This window comes from Pleuronectes platessa, chromosome 1, assembly GCF_947347685.1.
Source record: "Pleuronectes platessa chromosome 1, fPlePla1.1, whole genome shotgun sequence".
NCBI lineage: Eukaryota > Metazoa > Chordata > Actinopteri > Pleuronectiformes > Pleuronectidae > Pleuronectes > Pleuronectes platessa.
The window spans coordinates 14,161,194-14,184,561 of NC_070626.1; the positions used below are offsets into that span (position 1 = coordinate 14,161,194).

Sequence of the window (23,368 nt, forward strand, 5' to 3'; positions counted from 1 at the left end):
ATAAGAAGTAGCACACAGAGAGAGGAGCATTGAGGATGATAAACAGATGAATTGAGGACGGGAGAAATGCATGATGAGCGATATGAAAGAGATGATGAATTCAGGGAAGAAAGTTCCTGTGAGTTTTAGTGAGTCAGAGAGTAGAGTGGTGGTCCAATGATTCACCCTGTGGCTTCAGCCTCGCTCCCACTGAAAGGTCAGAGCTTTCTTTAAAGTACCGGTAGCCACGTCTTCCTTTCTCTGCCCTTCTAAACCACGGCTAATTGCCTTTGTGCCAGAATGTGTGGGCATGTTTGGTTTCCATTGTAGTGCCACTGCTCATTCCTCCTGCTCCAGCCAGAATTGGTGTCACCTTGAAGCACAGAGCCCATGTTGTGACAGAAGATTCTGGCCAACAGGGACAGACTAAATGCCACCTAGCTGGCTGTTTATGGGTGTGGAAATGTGTGTGTGTGTGTGTGTGTGTGTGTGTGTGTGTTTGTGTGTGTGTCAAAAACAACTGTTCCCAAGCACTCGTATGACTGCACTGGGACCATTTCTAAAGCCCCACTGCTGGAATAATAGATTACACATTCCTCTGTTGGCTCCCATAGCCAGTCACAGTTGGGGTGATAACTGCCAAAGCTGTGAAAGGGCTTGTGTACATTTGGAGATTCATACTCGTATACTCCATTGACTTTTCTACAGCAGATTAGAGACAGTTCCTTTGAAAATGTCTGTGTGGCTGGAAACTGCTGAAGTGGTCTATATTTTACTTTCTATTTTACTTACTTTGAAACTTAAAATAAAGATTCATACAATATATGCATGTATAAACAGTATATCTCTCTCTCTATATATAGAGAGATATACGTATGTGACTAATATTTATTCATATCTATTGGCTTGGTGATGACATATCCCCTACTTAAAGTTTGACTGACTGTAACACTAAAGCTGCTTTTAGACATGAGCAGGGGAATGTCCGACGTCTTTCACAGCAACAGAAAAATGTCCCACGCATTCAGACGAGGGTTGGTGCCTGGGTGGAGCGATCAGGATGTAGGATATAACGTACAATATAAATTCTGCTGCTGAAATCACCAACAACATGTTTTTGTAAACAGCACATTGACATCCAGCTTCAGCCCTTAGAACCAAAAGCTCTTAAATCCAGTTTGTGTTGGTCATGTTAGAAACGTCAACAGGCCGACTCGCTGGGTGTGAATGTGCTTTACAAGTCATATGCTCCATGTGCGATGGAGCATATGACTTGAACATTTGCCTTCTCACAGCTCCTCTGGATCAAAAGTAGTTGATAGGAATCTTGGAAAACGGTCTAACTCAAATTCCATTGAAACTACTTGAAACCAAAGAAAACAGTAGAAGGTCTTCTTAGAGGAGCACAGCGGAAGTTGCTCCTGAATGCAGCAGAATTCATCGAGATGCAGTTAAACTCTTGACATTCCCATGACCAGTGTAATACTGGTTTGTAAGTGTTTCTCTGTGGTTTGGATGAACCTACCCATAAATGCTTGGTAAGTTTGGTCTGTGGTCTTTTGTGACGAACTTAAGACAAATATTTCAATAAAAAGCAACTTAAACCAAACCCAGAAAAAATCATAATATTCAGTTCACACACACAACATCGCCACCAGCATGAATATAATCAGTGTGAATATTACCAACATCATTGTATCCAACACTTTTCCACTTACCTTGTGAAGCCCTGATGAGAGAAATGAATCCAGAGATAATTTTGTCTAAATTGATCTGATTTTTTCTCTTTTCATGAAGTATTTTTTTTAATCATTGGTTGGGTCTCTGAACCAAGTCCATCCCATCAGTAGAAGTCACTAAAGTTAAAGCCCGCCTGCTCACTGTCCCACTGCCTCAGCGGTTAGAGAGCCAAGGTCACTGGTCAACTGGTCGATACACGTGATTGGGGGATATCACAGAAAAAGACAGTTGTTTCATGTCTAAGTGACTGTGGGTTAATGGGGAGTGTGACGTATGTGTTTTTCAGTGGAGATGGAAAAGGGGAGATTCACAGTTAGGAGACCTTCACTAGTGTTTGTGTATGAAGTTCATGATTTCTGTAATTGGTCGACTTAAGGTCCTGCAAGTATACATACAGAAAACAAGACTGCAAGCATCAATCATTCTGCAATAACTGATTTATTATCTGTGGTTAATAAGTGAATACGTGCTGAATGAATAACTGATTCAAAGGCTAGATCCTGAGCGTAAACAATTTAAACAAAAGAGAGTAAATAAGAAAAAGAGAGAGGAAAGGCCCATAGGTTTGTATTTGTGTGTGTGCTGTGGGGGGAACAAAACTAATGGAAGAAATATTCGGATGCAGGTAGAAGGAGCAAAATGAATAAAAGAGAGAAGAATGAGTGACTGAGGAAGAGACAGGGTGTCGGCTACAGAAACATACGGGAGACTTGCTGTGTATGTGCCTGCTATTCAAAGCAGAATAATAAATGTGCCTTTGCTCCGATCCTGAAACTCTCCACTCATTTTCTCTGCTGTCTTCACTTTCCATCTGTCATTCACTCTCTCTCCTCCTCCTTTTATTCTACTGTGACTCTAACACACACACACACACACACACACACACATACGCACACAAACACACTTTGAAATGTCAGTATTTGTACTTTTGGAAATATCTGATTATACGTGCATGGTTGAAAGTGTCTCAATATTACTGTATGCATCAGTGTACATTTTGCAAAAGCTGCGTATGTGTGTGTGTATGTGTGTGTGTGTGTGTGTGTGTGTGTGGACTGAGTGAATGAGTGAAGAGGAGGCATTTGTGTTAGTGTGTGTGCATGCTTGCATTCATGTGACTGTACGAAAGTTAAAGCTTGCCAGATGACCTAAAGCTAGACACTACTGTGTTCGGTTGAACCTCACAGCTGAGAGGAGAAAGAAGCCAGCTTCATACACACACATGCACACACACACACACACACACACACAGACACACACACACAGTAGCAGGGCTGTGTGGTTGGTGGAGAGCGAGGCAGGAAGGGAGGCAAGACCAAACAAAGGAAAACATGAAGGATAAGAGGACAACATGAAAAAAGGAAACGGGAGGGAAGGAGGTGAATATAAAGAGGTGAAGAAGGAATAGAAAGTGCAGCTGTGGTGAGATGTGGAAGAAAACAGAAAATGTGTGATTGAGAGAAACGAAGAGGGAGATCTAAAACCCTGTGCAGGTAGCAGCATGTTCTGCCCTCTAGTCTAATAACTGCTCTGTTGGATGCATCCAAATTGAAAACCATATGAGCGCTTCTCCCTTATTATCTCTCCTTCTCCCGCTATCTTTCTCCTCCCTATGTCCCATTTCTCCATCTCCCATTTTTTTTCTTTCTGCCTCTCCCTCCATCTGTCCTATTCTTCCTTCTCTTTTTTCTCCCTTTTCCCTCATTTTTTTTTAAATTTCTTTTAGTGGAACTTACAACTATCCTGATTAAAAAAACACAATCAATCACCTTACTTTTCAAGCAAGTATGGCAAATTATTGGGGGCTAACTTACCTTAAGTCAAGCAATCTAACTCCACACGACATATAACAAGACAATATTTGTTTTTGGTTGTTTAACTTTAAATTTGAATGACAGAGGGAATGCAGAAAGATTTCCCTATCATAGTCCAATCCTTTTTTAGGCCAATTCCAAAATGGATATTTACAAAATTGCATTAATCTGAAAAGATACAGTGACAAATATTAATTTATTTTTTACACAAACAAACGTTTGTGATGACAATCTTAATATATATTTTTTTATTATTATCAAAATATCCTCTGATTGCTATTTTATTTACAAAGTAACAAAAGATCCCAACCAAAGTTAACACATAGTGTTCTGGTGGCTAATGGGTCGGCATCTTAAAACCAGATGGACTTTTCTTTCCCATCAGTTAATTAATATATATATAGTAATTTGCTTAGTATTTTGCTGTTAAAAAAGAGGATTGTGTAGTTTTTTTAGTTTACCTCCCTGTTGTTCATCTGAATTTACCTTTACTATCACTTCAAAACTATAAGCCCTGGTGGTTGCTGCTGGCTCTCTGCCTCCTTCTCCCTCTGTCCTCTCTCCCTCCGGAGCCCCCATCTTACCTCACTCTCCAATCCTCCCCCCCCCCCCCTCTCTCTCTCTGTCTTTCTTCCCAGGTAGCCCGAGCTAATTGTTACATCGTCGCCCTGTGTGGGAAGCGTGGCTGAACGCCGCTGGGTCTAACGCAGCATGGGGGATGGAGAATTGAACAAGCAGTGGCCATCAGAGGTGGTTAGCTTCACAATGCCCCTGTCACAACTGCACTCACAAAACAACCTGTTTACTACCCAGGACCCCCCGCAATTACCAGCTCCTCAGCAGGGGCCGTGCTGGCGCCTGGGGAGAACTGACACTATCAGAAGAGAGAGGGGAGGAAGGAGAAGGGAGGGAGGGTGAGCCCCATTAAGAGGCTGAGGCAGGGTGGTGGGTAGGTGACAGATCCTAAAGGGACAAGCATGGGGTGAACAAGTGTGTGTGTGTGCGTCATAGACTGTGGTGTGTGTGTGTGTGTGTGTGTTTGTGTGTGTGCAATTTAAAGGCAAACAATGTCCTAATTAAATTTAATAGTACATTCAACTTTCTCTTTACTTTTTAACCAAAACTTTACTTTTTATTTCACCTGCTTTTGAGTTTTCTTAACGTTGTGCCTGCATACATTTTCCCTTTGATAATAGGAACTTGATTTTTTTTCAGCAGGCTCTGGGGAAATATGTTAAAATTGGGTTCTGAATCAACACAGATGTCAGTTGGTTCATGTTCATTAGTTTTACTGTTCTTCACATTGTTGCCTCCACCAAGGAGGTTATGTTTTCATCCGTCTGTTTGTCTCTCAGCAGGATTACTCACAAACGACTGTCCCGATTTCCATGACATTTTCGGAAGGGATGGAACATGATGACCCGAGGAAGAACTCTTTTGGAAATTTGGCAATTGTCCAAACAATCGGACAGATTCAGTATTATTAACTACTTTCTTTAACATGACCAGTGTTAGCTTGCCGGAGGTATGAGCAGCTCTCTGAGCTCCCTTCTAGCTTCTAAAATGTTTCTAGGTTTCAGTTACTGTAATGAAATAATGCATTTTGTACATAGTACCATAACTCAAGTTTGTGCAACTTATGCTTGTTGAGTTCCTGTCAACTTAATTTATCTTCACTACCCCGTAATACGACATTAAAATGTATACCAGGACAGATTGAGCTTCCTCGAAAAATACTTTAAACAGAAAGCTTTTATATTTGATCTGGACGGTTTATTTTTTTAACCACCTTCTGTGCTATAACATTTTATTTATTAGAAAAACACTAACAATAAGTTATTTGAAGTCAAAAAGTCAAGTTTGCATATTCGTTTAAATAATTTGCTTAAGAAAAGCCAACTTGTTATATTTGAATGTGTGTGTGTGGGAGTATCTGTGTGTGTGTGTGTGTGTGTGTGTGTGTGTGTGTGTGTGTGTGTGTGTGTGTGTGTGTGTGTGTGTGTGTGTGTGTGTGTGTGTGTGTGTTTGTGTGTGTGTGTGTGTATGAGACTTGATGCAGGCTGTCGTGTTGTATTGTCCACAAAGCAGAGCAGAAGAAGAGATGCATTTGGCAAATGAAAGAGAAGTAATGGATGTTTCGTGTTATAGGGCTCTTGGAAAATCTGCCTTTTTTTCTATTAGTCTATAAACTGACCATTAAAAGGATTGAATCAATGAAGGAAGGAACTATCAAGGCTATAAATGGATGTCACGGGGGGGACAAGAGTTTTAGGGTGCTGGGAATGGGATAATACAATGGTGTTGACGTGTTGAGGGAAATGGTTGCACGTGAATCTACCTGTCGCCATGACCTGGCCCCTGACTCACAGGGACAGTGGGGCAGTGAAACAAGCAGCAGCACGGGGCCCCTACAACGCAACACTGCTTCTCAACCGACATTGGTGTTGCACGATGAAGGATCCAACCCGAACACGTTGTCCTGACTCTCAGAGAGATGGGGCTACATAATAAAATGAATAAAATAACCCTGATGTCAGTTGAAACAACATCTACTTTTGGAACACAAAACCTGATAATGCTGTTAACCTGTGAAGCATCTTCACAAACTCGCTTAACCCCTAACGATCACATTTTCTAAGCAAATTTAATGTTGGTGATAGAAAAGGGACCAAGGACACCAAACTCTATCTTCTCCCAAGAAACTCAGGCTGTTTAATCAATTACTGCGGCTGCCCAAATAACAGTGATGAAGCAGCTCTGGCATAACAGAGCGTAACATCCTTGCACTTCACTTTTTGTCTTGTTAATCCTCCTCCAATGTCACTAGACTGCTTTTGATTTGATTGCTACAGATTCTGAAAACGTTGTGTGTCTCTGCGCAGCACCAGAGTGCGACATGTTGACAATGTTGCAGGTTAAAACTCTTCAGTGTGGAGTTACACTCTAGAAAATGACTACTGCCGATAATTACTTGTGTCCAAGATAAACAGGTCTCATGATTCGATTAAGTACATTTTTGTGTCAGAAACAATAACAAAGGAGCCACTACAGAGCCCTTGACTGCAGGGACATTTAAAATGACCTGTAACAAAGTCTGACAGGGAGATGTAATCTCTTCATAATCAGCCAATTGGTTATTAACATACTAATGGCGTCGAGGACACGACAGAAATAAACAGCAACGTCTAAATCTTAACAACCTGATATAGTTGTTAGCTTTGGTTTGGAGTAGAGGGGACATGGGTCAGTTGAGAAACAGTGGGTTAGGGAGCCCGTACTGCCTGGACTAACTCTTATAAAACTCTGGATATACCCCACAGACTTCACTTCTTTCCAGGAATATCTGATAAAACAGGTTGTTTTTCTCTAATTGCCCTCAATGGTGGAGAACACACACCTGAATTATGAATACTCTGAACTGATGGCATTCTATGAACATAGAGGGCGTTGAAATTGATTTGTTAGTTTTGAATGTGTTGCACCCTCTTATCTATACCCTTCCCTAATACAGCAATTCTATTTGATATATCCTCCTTCCCCCTAATCCCCTCAACTATGCTTTTCATCATCTCCACCGTAAGTCATCAGATACTCCTGGAAGCCATTCCCACCTGAAATTGAATCATCCACCCAATCTGTCTTTCATCTTTGCTCCTCCAATCTTTCCATCTCTCCCTATCTTGGTCTTCTCTAAAGTGGGAATGGCGGCAGTGAAAGTCCGATGTGGTTGAGAAGTGGAAGGAGTTTTTTTGTCATTTTCCTCTTTCTTCCAGCCCACTTACATTGCACATCTACGCGGATGGACTTGATGGCAGCCACCCCCACCCCGTTGTCGGCCTTGCAGTAGTAGCGACCCCCCTGCCCCCTCTGGATGCTCTTGATGCGTAGCGTCTCGTTGTAGATGGGTCTCTCTTGGAACTTTTCTGATGCGCTGCCCGCCGTCTTCGTCCACCGTATCTGAGAAAGGAGGGAGAGGGAGGGACAGGTTGAATAAACGTGGACGGTGTCGGTTAAAGAGAGGAGCGCTGAAGGACAGAATCAGTCACGGTGTAATGGAAGAAAGTTGAGATGCCAACCTATCTCTACACATGAGCAAAGATGATAACAACTTCCACTGCTCAAACAAATATTCAAGTTCATGCACATTTTCAATATCCAACAAGACAAAAACAATATGACACAACAATTCAAAGTGAGTTATAACCTTGATTAATTAGTAACACAGGCGTAAAATCAGTGCTGCCCTCCCTGGTCGCACACTTTTCACCTGTTATTTGCTTCTTTTGCATCTGTACCTAGAAGCAACAGTGATGTCACCATGATTTGTACCAACACATCCTGGTACAGCATCGCAGTGATTAAGAGTTTAAACTGAGATTGTTTCCCCAAGTGAACAGATAGGATCCGTTTTTTTAACCAAGCCAAAATAATTAACTAATTTTATACTCACTAAACAAACCCCTCCAGTGGCCATAGAAATCACAACTTCACTAATAAGTGTTATAAGTATTAATACTTTGACCATGACAATGACGCCCCTGTACTTTGTAATTTTTATTTAAAACATGACTTTCCCTAAACTTGAGGAAAGGTCTATTCTCCACACAGTCATGAGGCTCTCTTCTATTTTTCGTCTTTTCAGTGGATATTTATGTCACATGCCTCATGTCAGTCAAAGTTTTCCTTTGCAGTTTGTCTCGTTTTTGCCAAAAATCCAACATTTCAACCTCAGCCAACCACACAAACATTCCTGCAAATGTTTCTTGGTTTATTTGTTTTGCTTTATAATTTATATTTGAGACCATGTTCAGTATTTTTATGTGGAAATTGAAAATATGAAATAAGAAATAGGTTGATAGAAGCCCACAAAAAACAGAAGAAGAAGAGAGTCACACACCGAAGCTCGTACGTGTCCAATAAATAATTCATATACAACCTGTATAAAAATACTGACGAATATATGGGCTTCCTTAAAGTTGCTGTGAGTTGCTGTATTGCATGTCTATATAAAGCAAATTAAGTGACAAAAAAAGCATGGCTAGACAGATAGCATCTTATTGTCACTGGGCAGCTCATTAAATTGTCTGAATAACTGAACAAAAATTATAAATGTGCTTATCTTTTTTATCCTGGTGATAAAATCACTGTCTGCTCCACAGAATTGGAACTAATGACGCTAAGCGTGATGCTCCATGGTGTCCATGATGCTCAACTCAGACTATTAAGAGTTTTGACAAACTCTATATGGCTTTTTCATGCTTCAATTATCCCATCTAGCTGTGCCAACACTGCGCGGCAGACAGCTACATGATATGTACTCTCGATTCATCAAATCCAATAACATATGCACACACACACACACACACACACACACACACAGATACTTCAAAGATGCATCAAAGCTTGTAAACTCATCAGCGCTTCAATGTTGTTCTCGCTTTTGTGTGTGTGTGTGTGTGATAAAACTGTGTGTGTACAGTCCATTAATCCCTATTAACCCCTCTGTCTGCTATGAGCCCTGACAACACTATCAACCATGTCCTCTTGAGGAGGTCAGAGAGGATAATGGGCAAAAGTCACAGTGTGTATTTGTGCATGTAAATGTCTGCGTGTGTTTCTTGCTTGTGGCACACTTGCCTGCCTGCGTCCCTGGATATGTACACAGTATCAGTGTCCATATAGACTCCTGCGTGCATATGAGTGTAAGTGTGTGTGTGTTTGTGTGTGTGTGTGTGGGTGTGTGTGTGTGTGTGTGTGTGCGCGCTGGTTAGAAAGCAGGTTGTATGGATTAGTGGATTATCAGGGCCTGTGTAAACGCTCAGTGTCTGTTTATTCAGCTCTGTTTGTGGGAGGGATTTGAGAAGGCGCACAGCCATTGATCAAACCAGCCAAGGTGAGCAATGAACCGAACCCTGTCTCTCCATGGTTTACTGACTCCAGTTTGCCTGTGTAGCTGTGTGTGTGTCTGTATATATGTGTGTGTGTGGCTGTGTGTGGGTTTGTGCACAAGGGGGTCCGGACGTTTGTGTGAGATAAAAACGGGGAAGAGAGAGTGAAAGTGAGCATGAAGTGTGCATCTGTGTTCTTTGGCTTTTATCCTTTCTATTCAAGGATTAAAAGATGAGTGGAAATCGTACAAATTACAGACATTTTGTTTGCTCCCGCTTTGGACCGGGAACATTTTAAGAGTTATTCATAGGATTAGAGTTCAGGAACATAAAGATTAGGTTCAAGTTGGGGAGAATGTTAATCGCAAGATTAAGCGATAGGAGGCTTTGGCACGAAGAAAAATAAAAACAATAATATATCACAGTTTAAAAAAGCAGTTCCTATGTGTTTATTGACGTGTCCCTCTGTCTGTGTATATGACGAAATTCTACGAAAAGGAGGTTGAGCATGAAATCAGGATGATGTATTGCACTCAAAGGATTACAGAGAGTCAACGGTTGTATGGAAGCGGCATTTGAGCTTAGAATAATACTGCAAAGAGTATTGTTAGATGAGGGGAACCCGTGGGGTAAAATGTAGGAAAGGAAACAAGAGACAAAGTGTGTGAGGGAAAGAAAAAAAAAACAGCATGAGTTGGTGAGAAATACAGTCGGTATGTGTGTGAAAGAAAGACTGCATGTGTAAGTGAGATACGGTTATATTTTTCAGCGAGTGAAAGCAGGTTAAAAAAAAAATATGAGAATGAGAGGGAATTATATATAAAGTATTGCTGGCAGCGGTGTGATGGCAAGAGAAAAAGTGCTTCACACCGGGAGTTGCTCCACCAGGGAGGCAGATGAAGCAAAATAGAGAGAGGTGATATTGCGAATAAAGGGGATATTGTGTGCAATGCAGATGACAGCCAGGAGGCACGGGAGCCTTTATCTGCCTGTGACACCAGCAGCTTAAAACCATCACCTGTGCTCTCTCTTTCTCTGACCTCTCCCTCCACACCTCTTTCTTTTCTCTTCCTTCAATAGGCCTGTGATGCTGCTCTTCCCCCCCCCCCCCCCCCCCCCTCTCATGTCCCGACGGATAGGTCTGGATATCTCTCCCTTAGTCCTTTTTCTTTTCCCTCGTCTTATCACGTTTCTCTTCTCCTTCCTTTATTTCTGTACAAAGCACGGTGAAAGCCAAACACACACTCGTCACCACATCTTGTGTCAAAATGCACATCCGTTTACACACGTTGAAACATGCACATATTTCCCCACATTTCCACAGCCACACGGATTGCATTTGTTGAGTCAGAGCCTTTTGTAATAATAGCTCTTGCATTTACTTAGAAGCGTAATGTGAAGAGAAGAGTCGGGATCCCCCTGGGATTCAGCTCCACATGCAATGCAGCAGGTTTGGTTTGCTGTTTTCGTATTCAGCTGGAGAGCTGGGTGCTGTCTAGGACACAGATGTTTCCACAGTAGAACAGAAGCAGTGCAGAGAAGAGAGCAGCCCTGTCGGAGTATTGCGAGGGGGGAGTTAAGGAGTTTGTGTTTTTATGGGAGGGAGGGCGGTTAGGGCCATTAGCTCTATATTCAAATTGGTTATTGAAGATTGCACTTAAACACTGACCAGAGCCAAGTGGCCCAGTAAATTGTCCATTAGTGGTTACATGTTATGTGACCGTCATTTGCAATAACAACATTTGCCCTTTACCAATGCATCGCACGTTGTGAAGTTATGGCATGAGCCCAGTAAAGATATTTGAGTCTTTGCAATGGTCAAAACCAATAGGGCACTGTTTTAATGATCTAACCTAATGGTCTAAGTGCCTTTATACGATATGGAAGAAGACTGCAGACTAGTAAGTGAGACCATAAACTCCTTAAAAAATCTGTAACTGGCATCGAGTGAGAAAAAGGTAATTTTCTTGTTGACATCTATAGAAACTGAAAAAAAAATTGCAATCAGTGGAGTCGCAACATTTTTTTTTCAGGGGAATACAAATTTCAGGTGCTTCCACCTTGTCTAGACTTCCTGGACCCAGAGTCTACTTTTACTTTTATACAGTCGATTTTCTGGGGCTGCACTGAGTTTGGAAAACATTTAATATTTCACCAGGTGTTATTCAGTTCTAAACCCAGACAGTGAAGTCTGTGTTGTTTGATAAAACACTGACTCTCTCCATTTAAGGCTGCTCTTCACCAGGTCGTCACTGCACCAAAGACATGTTGTTATTGAGGTGCTGTGCGGTGAATTATGGATTGCAGCTGTTTATATGAATCACATGAACAAACTTGATTGGAATTGTCAACCATGCTGCAGCCTGACAAGCAAGTCAGCGTTTCCATAACGGCAGCTCACTGAATCTCCGGCCACAGTAAACTTGCTGTGCTCCATAATACAGATGGATATTAACAAAACACTGAGGTGTCAGTTTATTAGGTATGTACACCTCGCACAATCTACTGCAATCCAATACAGAGGCCCTGCAATAAATGCTAACTCAATGGAGCTAATAATGTTTATTGGACAAAATATTGCATACATCTTTCAATGTTGAACCTCCAAAATGGCAGTGGAGTTGAATCAACAGCCGCCTGACCCGCTGTCGTCAGAGAGGGAACATTATGAGCTTTGTAAAGGTGGGATTTATCACACAGCTCCTGTAGTGGTTTGCTTGAAGCTGAATGTAAAGAATAAACTGGCAACAGCTTTCAGCCTCAGAGCTGTGATGGCTTGCAGGGAAAGAGGGAGATAAGGAGAGAAGGGTGTGTGCTGCTCCAGGTCATGGGGGAGATGGCTAATGTGTTGCAACTACGCTGACAGGTCAGTGGCCTGCAGCTGTCTGTCTAAACCTCTGTCTCCCTCCTCGCACAATCTTTTGTGTGTTTGCGTGTGTCTCACTTCTTCTCATCACTTTCCCTCTGCAACCTCCTGTCTCTAAGCTTTAAGTTGTTCCTAACATCCCTCTTCTGCCCCTCCGCACACCACATGCAAGCACACACACAGCTTCCCTGCCTCTCCTGATCTGTCTCTCAGAGTGACACATCACAACAGGACGCAGCAGATACGCTCCACTGGCTGTCGGACCCCTTTGCCCTTCTGTCGCAAGAGGAAACGGCCAACGCTACACAACAATAAAGGGACAAACATTAATTCTGAAATACCATTCACATTCTTTTCTGTATGTTGTCAACAATAACAATATTAAGCAGAGTTATACCAAATAAAAGAAGATAACTCAGACAAACTGGATTAAAGCTCGGGTGAGCAATTTTGATCCAATGCACTTTAAAATTCTGCTAATATCTCCTCACCGTCCACTAGCTGTATCTTCAGTGAGCGTGCTGGAAGTATCTAATATTTGGGAAGCAAATAAAGTTGAACAACAATATTCCAGCCAATCAGCAACAAGGGTAGTTGTGTTCGTCCACAGGAGAGAGGGGGGGGATTTCCATGGGAATGGCCATAGACACTAAATGCTAACAGTACACTTACTCTCTTTCTTGGACCAATTTTTGACAACACAAGTGACATCTTAAAGGAGATGGAATCATTCTGTCGTTCTATGATCAAGGGATGGGAGGAAAACCTAGAAACGTGGCCTCAGATAACTGACAGTCACTATAGGGTTCTATTTGTTCTGATGTTGAGTTCAGATATCACAGGATCGTTCACACCCCCTTTCATCTGATCCTGAATTATTATGTTTCAGTTTCGATCTCTTCAGAGACATTTATGTCTCAGCAATAAAAAGAGTATAATCATCCTGACCAACAAATAATAACTACATCTCTCCGAGTTTTTGACTCAGTCGTTGATGTACCTATTCAATTCACCACAAACACAAATTGCAACGAAAGAGTGAACTGCTGCCATGAAAAGTAAAATCATGTTTTGTTCAAACATCACTTTAAGCAACGTTTAGCTCACAAGGCTGCCCCCTCTGTGTGCCGTGGCTGCTTCCTGGGGTGTTACAGAGTTTGAATCCTTTATATTCCCTCTCAGTAACTCGCCGAGAGCTTGCCAGGCCTGCCTTCTACAATTTCTCTAACTCCTTTCTTGATGTTACTCCAGCAGAGCTGACGATACAGTGCTTTATCCATCCAACTGGCTCACTTACCACGAATAGGCTTAAGATAGTAATCCTGTTATCGGGGAATACTATTTGGCACGGATGCAAACTCAAACACACACACACACAGGCACGGAGACAAACACAGAGGGAGGATGCAACATCTGAGCGAGCAGTGTGGGAGAGGAGGAAAAGAAAAAAAGGCAGAAATGACAGTAATAAACAAAAAGGAGTAGAGCAGGTTGATAATAGTTTAAACAGATGAAGAGACACGGAAGAAATCGTCCCCTCTCTGTTTTGCAAACCATGGATAAATTGAAAGACTGGAAGTGACAAGGCGTGGAGGACATACAATATAAAACAAAACCAACGTGCCCATTGAAATATCTGTTTTAATTATCTGTCACTCGGAGGAGAGATTGTTGAGGGGGGGGGAGTGGTATAATGAAGCAGCTGAGAGAAGAAGGACAAAAAAAGAGGTGGTAAAAGAGTAAGAGACTAGAGTGAGCAATAAATATCATTTCAAGCATCGCCGGCTGAATGGATGTAACGTTGCTGATTCATGGCATCAGGTGTGTGGAGGTTCAGGGAGAAGAGAGCGAGGACAGGGAGGTGTGCGTGGGAACAGGTGAGGGGAGGAAAGAGCACCGACTTTTCTTTCTTACTTCTATAATCTGGAGAGACGTGGGAGAATAAAATTGGTAGAAGGGAAAGTAGCAGAGGGAAAGAGAAGAAAGGAGGAGCTGAGAATGCCGAGCGGAAGGGATGAAAAGGTGAACAGGAGAGGAGGAATAATGGATGTAAAAAGGGTTGACAACAATGTGGGGGAGTGTGGAGCAGACGCTTAACAGAGCTGATCGAGAACTATAATGGAGCGGAGATGTAAGATGAATATTTCTTTGTAATGACAGTTAAATTACATTTTCATTTTGCAATCTTCATCTAATAACATCTGCCTGTGTAAAGGTTTAATCGATGGCCTGGGTAATAGACGCGACTACTTAAAGCACGTAGTGGAACTTGATTATTGTCGAGAAAGAACACGGTTGATTTCACACCAATAAGCTCTTTACCTGAGACACTTAATGTACCAGCTTGTATCTGAATAATAAGCAGCTGCTGCCGTCACTCTGCCTTTTTTATATCAGTGTGAAACACCTTCCACTGTTCTGTGCAAGGATCACACAGCAAAAAGTTCAATACAACTGACTCGTTGATATTGAAGCCGCCATCGCCCTCTCTAACCTTGTCATATGATATGAATGCCTTCATCGCTCGATCTGCCTCTGAAATATGATACACAGGCTTTGGGGAAATTACAGGAAGAAGAGGAATCATGCATGTGCGATGATATGGTGATCTTTGAAAGTACGTATATATCTAATAGTCCATCTTTGTGTAGTCGCCGATGCAGGTGATGGTGACGGAGGTTTTGTTTGCTCGTAACAATGTTATATAGCTAATAATACACAAAAGCCCGACAGATGGTTTCTATGGCTCGTTCTTGAGAGACAACAGGAATTTAACATTGTTTAAATCATAATCATTATTTTATCCTTCAAAAAACTAAACCACTCACAGGGCTTAAATTGGAGCCGATCTAACAGCAGCAGACAGAGTCAGCCATCTCTAAACAGCCATGTCGACAGCCGTCAGTCACTGTGTCAGCAGCCACCTTACACGCTCCGTCCATGTTGGATCTGTTAGTTGTAATGAGCAATGGCTTATTAGCACAAGCACAGCATTAGTTGCAGAAATTTGAGCTCTTCCTATCTTTCTTTGTGTGTGTGTCTGTGTGCGCAGAGATGAGGATGATGTCATTGCTGAGTGGCATGATGATGCAAGGCTACTGAGAAGGAAAAGATCCTGATCAACATCTACACTGCAGCGTAATTGAGGTTGAAAAGATTAATTAATATCTGATAACTGATAGATTTGACAAAAGATATATCTACTAAATATAAAATATCTGATACAGCCAAAATAGTCATGATAGACATTTAAGCTGATTTACGTTACAATAACATAACAATGTTTTATTTAAGATATGTTTAGAGTAACGCAACGCACACTCGGTGCAAATCAGCAACACATCATGTTAGTTTTTCGGAGCCACCCCCATGCACCTTGACAGAAAACAGAAATCCACTTTATGTTTTCCAGTTTTGCAGCAATACCAGAGGATCAGATAAGATTAGACTTGTTTAATCCTTTAATTAATTAAATAATTAATCCGGATATTATTGAGCCATCTTGCTCAAAGATTACAGTACAGAACAATATATCGAACAGTATACAATTCAGTGAGAAATATGTAAATAAAATTAGGTGTATACCGAGTGATGGAGGATCAATGTCTATTAGTATATATATATATAAATAAAGATAAGAAAAGTTACATAAGAGAGAGTAGCTAAAAAAAATACTTAAATTAAGTGACACTAACTTGAAATTAAATGATGAAGGAGGGTGGTATTATAGTTGTACAAAGATAAATCCATTGAATATATCAACAAATTATGGCCAAAACAAAAACAGCATTACAAACTATAGCAAAAAAACATATTTACATATGTACATTTTAACTAACATTTTGCACAATATTATTTGCTGCCTTTGATTTTAACTCCCATTGTAATTAAATAACTTGATTCACATCTTCCTTGTTTTTATCTGTTCTCTTTGCGCTGCACTTTGCAAATGCTGGTTTGAAAGGTGTTATATATATACTATCTATCTATCTATCTATCTATCTATCTATCATGTCTATATAGTCGTCTTTTTCTCACTATACCAGTTGACTTCATGAGAAGTCATACACACATTTAGACCTTTATTATTTTTAGCTCGCCTGTGAAGAGCAGAGCGTTACCACGGCAGCAGACACTCCAGAGATCCTCAAACATATAGACGAGCGTTAGAGGAGTCCAGTACCACGCTGCGCCTCCAGGCTCATCACCAGCAATATTAAGTGTTTTTGTTTTGGCTTCCAGATCTAATTTGATTCTGTCTTTGTGCCCACACTGTCTCAAGTAGTCAAGGACACACTCTGCCAGACACATCTGAAGTAGTTTGGTGCCTTTGTGTGTCAAAGTTTCCATTTGAAATAGAGTTGGAGGTAAAGTCGAATGCAGACAGTAACACAACAAGTTGCATTTTGAAGTCATCAAGCGCTTAGGTTGATTAGATAACTGGATTTAACGCGTCTCAGAGGCACAGGACTTCAGCTATTTAACAGACTCATCATCGAAAATGGCAAATGCTTTCTTTCTGCTATAAACATGATATATAGTCGAGGCTGTGGCTCCTTTTTCATTTCAAGTGTAAATGGGAAGCCCACATAGGTAAACCTACTTAAACAGACAGAATAGACACAATACACCAGCTCATCGTCATGTCTTGATCTGGATTGTTCCTTTTATGAATGGTCAGCATGTTTGGAAATGACAAGTTGTCTACCACTATCCAGAAATGGAGCCAAAATGTCCAGCATACGAATGCTGCTGTTGGTATGTTTTCTTCACTCCATGTGTATAGCATTAAAGAAATAATTAAACCAAACTTAGAGTAAGAACGAACAGTTGAAAAAACTTCAGTAGGATAAGCCCAATCAGAATCATTACAGAAACTGTCTTTGAGAAAAAAGTATTTGTCTTCAACTCATAGATTTACATGCCCCAGCTGCTAACATGGAGGAGCCTGGGTTACTGCAGCCAGCCTCCAGGTGGCGATCAAGATCACCTTTGGGGAGCCTTAATGCCGTCCATGTACAGTTTATGGTGCCAGCAAATGATTGGTTTAAAGAAATCATCAGTCAACAAGTTCAACCTCCGATCCCACCTGTCTCATGACCTCCCTCCTTCACCTCCTCTTGATCTTCTTCTCTCTTCTTCCTCGTTCTTTCTGTCTCTCCATCCAGTTAGGGGTCGTGCAGTGACCTTGTTTGCGTCTAGCTTGTGTTCCTACTGAGTGCCTATGCAGCCTCGTGCTGCCACCCGATCAGCCTTGCTTTCAGCCTCACTATCGATCGTCTTCCACTCACCCCTCAAGGACGGAAATCCAAACCCACATTCCAAACCACAGCGCCCATCTCCCTCCCTCCAGCCCACCCCCCTTCTTTCTGCCTCTCCACTTTTCTCTGCTATGGCTCCCTCCACCTTTACTTCTCTTATAGAATCACACACACACATACACACACGCACGGCGGTCTCAAGGTTGCAATGACCAGCAGAGCCATGAATAAATAATAGGGAGGTAGGAATCACTTTCAGAAAAACCATTTACTCTCCTATTGTGTTCTTGAAGAAGCCATGTGATTGTGTGTGTGTGTGTGTGTGTGTGTGTGTGTGTGTGTGTGTGTGTGTGTGTGTGTGTGTGTGTGTGTGTGACAAGAAAAGCTTTGTGAGCGAGACTACAGTGCTTTGTTAACTAAAAGGGCTGCTGTCCCTGGAGTTAACTTGAACGATGCTACAAGCACCTTCTAAGTGACCTCTAACATTCGGGTTTTTTATCCTTTCTTTCTGTCTTTCTTAGTTTTTAAATAGGTATAATCTTTGAGTTTGTCAGGAGGACAGTAATCATTGCATATCATTGCCTCACCCTGTTGCCTGCAGCCTGGAAAGAATGTCTTAAAAAACATCAACATTCCTTAAAGCGGTCTCTGGTTGTATTTTTGTAGAGAAGGAGTTTTTAACATTCATACGCTTCATTTTTTTTTTTTTAACCCAGTTGCTCCTGCAGGTGAAGAAACTATTGGATTCAAATCTATGTACCAATGTCACACCAGGTCTTTAACTGCTGGAAAGTCCCAAAAGTGAGAGAGTGGCCATTACTATACGCAAAACTTCTGTTTCAAATATATAAACGATTGTTGTGTATTCCTACATATGTGTTTGAGTTATTTTCCCCTTATGACTGTTTAACTGATAATGGCAATCTATGTCATTCATTCTATGTATAAATGTGTGTTTCAAGTGGTTTAACCTGAGCCAGGTCATACCAGTTAGCTGCACTCTGCTAAATGTTTTCACAGCATCTACAATTGGAAATGGAGAGAAATCAGACAAGGATGACAGAGGTGTAGAGAGAAGGAAGGTGTGATGAGACAAAAAAGCAAAGGAGGCAAAGAAAGATGGACAGGCAGAGAAATTATTAGATTTCTCTCCTCTGTACGGGTCAGGACGAGATCCAATCCATCATTTCAATCTAACTCAGGCAAAAGTAAACAATCAGTCTTGATAAAGAACTGGATAAATCCTCAATCAGACCCAATCTCGGTGAAGCAGCTGTTTATTGGGCTGGCCGTCACAGGGCTGAATTGGATCCCCGACTTTTCTGAGGGAGGTGAAGAAAGAGGGAGAAAGTGAAGAGTGCGGACGAGAGAGTCTAGATCATATCAGTCCGGGAAGGGCTGGATTTGAGTTCTTCAAGCAAAATGCTCCATAACATTAAGAAAAATAACACAAGGTATGAAAGCATTTTCCAGTAATGCATTGAGACTGAAAATCAAGGCAAAAATAAAATTCCAATCAGAACTCATATATCATATTCCTATGATCTTAAATAGACCCATCAAAATGTGGGACGCACGCAAACCAGACACAGATAAAAGATCCTCAACTGCTACGCATCAACTTATCTGATGAATAAAATATGACGCTCTAATGTTTTTTAGATTCAGTGTGGTCCACTCTGCTGTGGGGATGTTTATCAATAAAACTATTAAAATGCTGTCAGTCCAAATTTGTATGTTATTGTTTCTGTGAAGGGCGAACACAGACGGCATCACGCTAGCGGAGAACATCCATGAATAATAACAAGGCAGCCGCACGACTTGAACGTCTTGTGTGTCTGCCAACACCTAGAGGCCAATCCCAACCTCACAGAGAAAAGGAAGAAAACATGGCTCACTCTGCTGGCTGTTCAACTGTTGTATTTATTTATTTTTAATTCATGAAGTGAATTTGCCAAAAGAATGGGAAAACTTGTCCAAGAAAAATATGAAAACTATCTAAACTATTTTTTTAGCAAAACATGTTGGCTCCTTGCTCTAAAATTGCTGAACATGCATGCACGGAATTTAGTTTGTTTGTGGGAAAAAAAGTATTCTCCATGGACAACAACTTGTTTGGCTGAGATCACTGCTAATTGGTCAGAACTTTTAAAATGTCAGGAACCTTTGCAACACGGCAGTTTAATACGCTTACACAGTTGTAAATCAAATTTATGAGGCAGCCAATAACCAAATAGGGAGAAATGGGTCAGCACGAGGAAGCGACGGTCTGTACAAATCTGCAAAAACAAATACAAACTAACAGCCTCATTGTGAGTGTACTTTGAGATGCTTTGAGATATGGAGTGCTGTAAAGTTCCCCAGGTCAACGTCCCGGATTATTTAAATCCTAAAGCCCCCTGAAAAAATCCCCAAATAAAAAGGGGCTTTGGGATTGGAAGTGAAAAGTGGCTTTATAAGCTTCCATTTTTGCTCACAATGGCCAAAGAAGGTAATAAAAAAATTGCCTGAGACATGTCAACTTTGTGCAGTGACAGAACTGCGAGTCCGTGGCAGTGAAGAAGAAGAGGCATGCGGAAAGTTGAAAGGATGGATGAAGGAGAGCTGCGGTGGCAGGGATCAGGTTGTCAATACAGCCAATGGAGCGCAGTGGAAACCCTGTAAGCCCAAAGGGACCAAATGCAGAATGCTGCAGTGAGCTGCTCCTGCACAAATCCGTGTGACAGAGGTCAGCTCTCACACTTCACTTCTATTTTACTCTATTTTATTCTTCTGACTTCCCTTGTTATTTAAGATGATTCTTGTTTACTTATATTTGTCAGATTTGGACATTTTGTTTCTTTGGAGATGTTAGATCAGGTTAAAGGTTCGCACATGAATGGCAGGAGGATACAGGACATGTGACATAGGTCGGACCATCGAAGGCTCGCTCTTTGCAGGCAGCAGTTTCAAAATGTGTACATTTTCTTATTAGGTCTCTATTTTCTCTACTATAATATGCTGTCACGTACAGAATCCATTCTGCTCGCCTGTACTGCTTGCACAAAGCAGTAATGCACACACACGCGCAAGCACACTCACACACAGGCACACGCACACAACCACACACACACACACACACACACAGAATTGCAGACATGATTATCTTGACTTTGAATCGTTCTTTCCTCTTTATCACAATAAGCATCAGCATTTTTCCTCTTATCTCTGATCACTCTATCTTTCTCCAATCCTCCAGGGTCGCCGTAGTCTGTCATCGTTCAATTTCTGTTTTATTGTCCTTCCACTGTTTCATTCTGTCATTATTATCTCTGCCTGCCCCCCCCCTTTCTCTCTCTCTCGCTCTCTCTCCTCATGTAGTTGTACATGTGTGCGTGTGCATTTGACAGCCTCTGATTACATTTGTTTCACACTGACAGCGTTGACCGCACTGTTATTGGGATATGTTTTGCATTCAACAGTTTCATGAACTATTACATCCTGTTGTATATTTTAATGTGTTTTGCACACATGCATGTGCAGAAACAAACAGTTATTGTCACTGTTTTTTAAGCAACTATAATTTTCTGGACATCAATTGTGACATTCACCTTTGATTCAATGGGGAATAGGCAACACAATCTTGTCAATTCACACAAAGTATAAAATAAGTGAAATGAAGAATATCAGAAATAATATCCTTGTTGTTCACTGTGCTACTAACAATAAAACTTATTTGCATCATATGGTTTGTTGCTTTACTCACAGCGGTCAAAGTTTCCACTGGTTGAGGAGAAAATATTGCAGCAAAACAATCGGACAGGTCTTAGTTTTCAGCTTTTAACCTTAAACTATGTCACTGCCTTCGAAGGTGTTTGCAACTGACTTATGTGTCATCCTACATTATTACGTAAAATCAAAACAACCATGACAACTGAGTGAGATTCATTCAGAAACGACGACCACGTGATCAGGTGGTAGAAAAGAATTGTGGACCTTCATATTTATCTTTCAGTCCTGCACACTCAACCTGATCTTGAAGACAAATAGACAGAAAGACAAGATTTAATTGGAAAAACCCACAACAATGTTGTCAAATTAAAAACAAATGGTTCCGCTGATCTGCCTTTTAGATATTATTCAGTTGTTTTCTGAATATGTAATCAAATGAGATGGATTTTGGTCCCTCTTACAGGGACTATGTTATCTACATTTTGAAATCGTTTCGGTAAATGTTTTGCTCTTTTAGATTAACTGTGGTCGATTCAAAATGTATATTCTGTAGGAGCCGAAGCTTTTTCACTGCTGCACCTCCACACCGCAGTCCGTCTGTTTGTTCGCCTCCATCTTCCTGTGTTTGTCAGTGTGTGTCTACATATACATTTAACACACCGACATCTCCAAGCCAGAGGCAGGGAAAGTTTTGCTTGTGCACATGCAATATATATATTTTACATTCTGGCTGTGACCAATGTGATCATTATTCAAAATACGCTCCAACCTCCGACCCAAAGAACAAGCAATCACTGACACAATTTCCTGCATCTTACTGCTCCAGGGGGGAATGAATTTTTGGAGTTTGATTTTTCCAACTTCGTTTTGTGTAATTATTATTCCAGCGCTAGTGAAAATAAAAGTTTTACTAAAAGTTGGTTTGCATTTGTTTTGAGGCACGTGGCCTGTACATGTGGTTTGTACCTGTGTGTTTGTGTGTGTGTGTGTGTGTGTGTGTGAGAGAGAGAGAAAGATGGATGGTTCAAATGAGTGAGAAATGACAGCCACAGTTAATATAGGCAGGTTAGGTCAACATTCACTGTGTAATTAGATATTTCAGTTACATTGAGATAATTAGTTTGCATCTACAACCACACAACAAACTGCCTCTTTCTCACACAGACACACACACACACAATCGATACACACATTAACACAGACCGAGGAAAACAGGGTCTAGACACACAGGCACTGTTTTATTCATGATGATGTGATGGCAGTGGACGTGCACCCGTGGGGAACACGGCTTTTCTCACCTCACACACTCACAAACACACACAAAACACACAAACCCTTTTCAGTAACCTCAGTTTATTTAGCATCTTAGTCCGTAACAACACATGCACTCGCTCATGCGCACACACATAAACACATGTTGTCACAGGTCACTTTTGGGGACTTAGCATAAACTTACATCCATTTCCACTCACACACATGCACACACCCGATCCAAAAGGGTTTTGAAAGGGGTTCAACCTGGAAAACCAGATGTGTTTAAATTTGGCTACTGCAACGTGAGTGTGTGTGTGTGTGTATGTGAGAGTGTGTGTTTGTGTGTGTTTTTGAATATACTGTATTTTTTAATGCTTGCCCATTTAGCTGTGTTTTTGTGTAAAATGTTCATGTATGTGATGAATTTAGCTGTAGGGAAACATAAAGGCCAAGCTCTTTTTAGACCAACGGATTGGCTACACGCCACACACAGCATGGGCATCTGAGTCTAAACTGTAAAACAAAGCATTTGTTCTTCTTCACTTCTTCCCAGTGTAGTGTAAAAGAACAGAAGGACATTGAGTAACCTACTGAGTAGATTTAAATGTACACATTGGACAGTAAATAATGTCGTACTGCAAATATATTGTATTCATTTGATCATCAACGACCTTCTGGGCTTAGTTCATATTTTCACAAATCCTGTTTGAAATGGTTGTGCTCCTGCATAGTTCACCTTCTAAAAGGCAAACTGTCAGTAAACTGTAATTAACTGTTTACAGAGGACAGCTCTGGGAGATTAAACCCGGGGTCTTTACGTCACAAAACATAATCTGTAAATACGGCTGCCCCTAC

The 23,368-nt window shown here is 41.2% G+C and overlaps 1 protein-coding gene across 2 annotated transcripts in view; it reads right to left on the minus strand.

Moving 5' to 3' along the window:
- LOC128443549 (MAM domain-containing glycosylphosphatidylinositol anchor protein 1) overlaps positions 1–23,368 on the minus strand; it is a 179,072-nt gene that overhangs the window by 104,863 nt on the left and 50,841 nt on the right. For both annotated transcript variants that reach the window (XM_053425987.1, XM_053425986.1), the window contains exon 4: positions 7,316–7,490. In XM_053425987.1, coding sequence (XP_053281962.1) covers positions 7,316–7,490 — 175 coding nt within the window. The remainder of the gene's footprint in view (positions 1–7,315; positions 7,491–23,368) is intronic.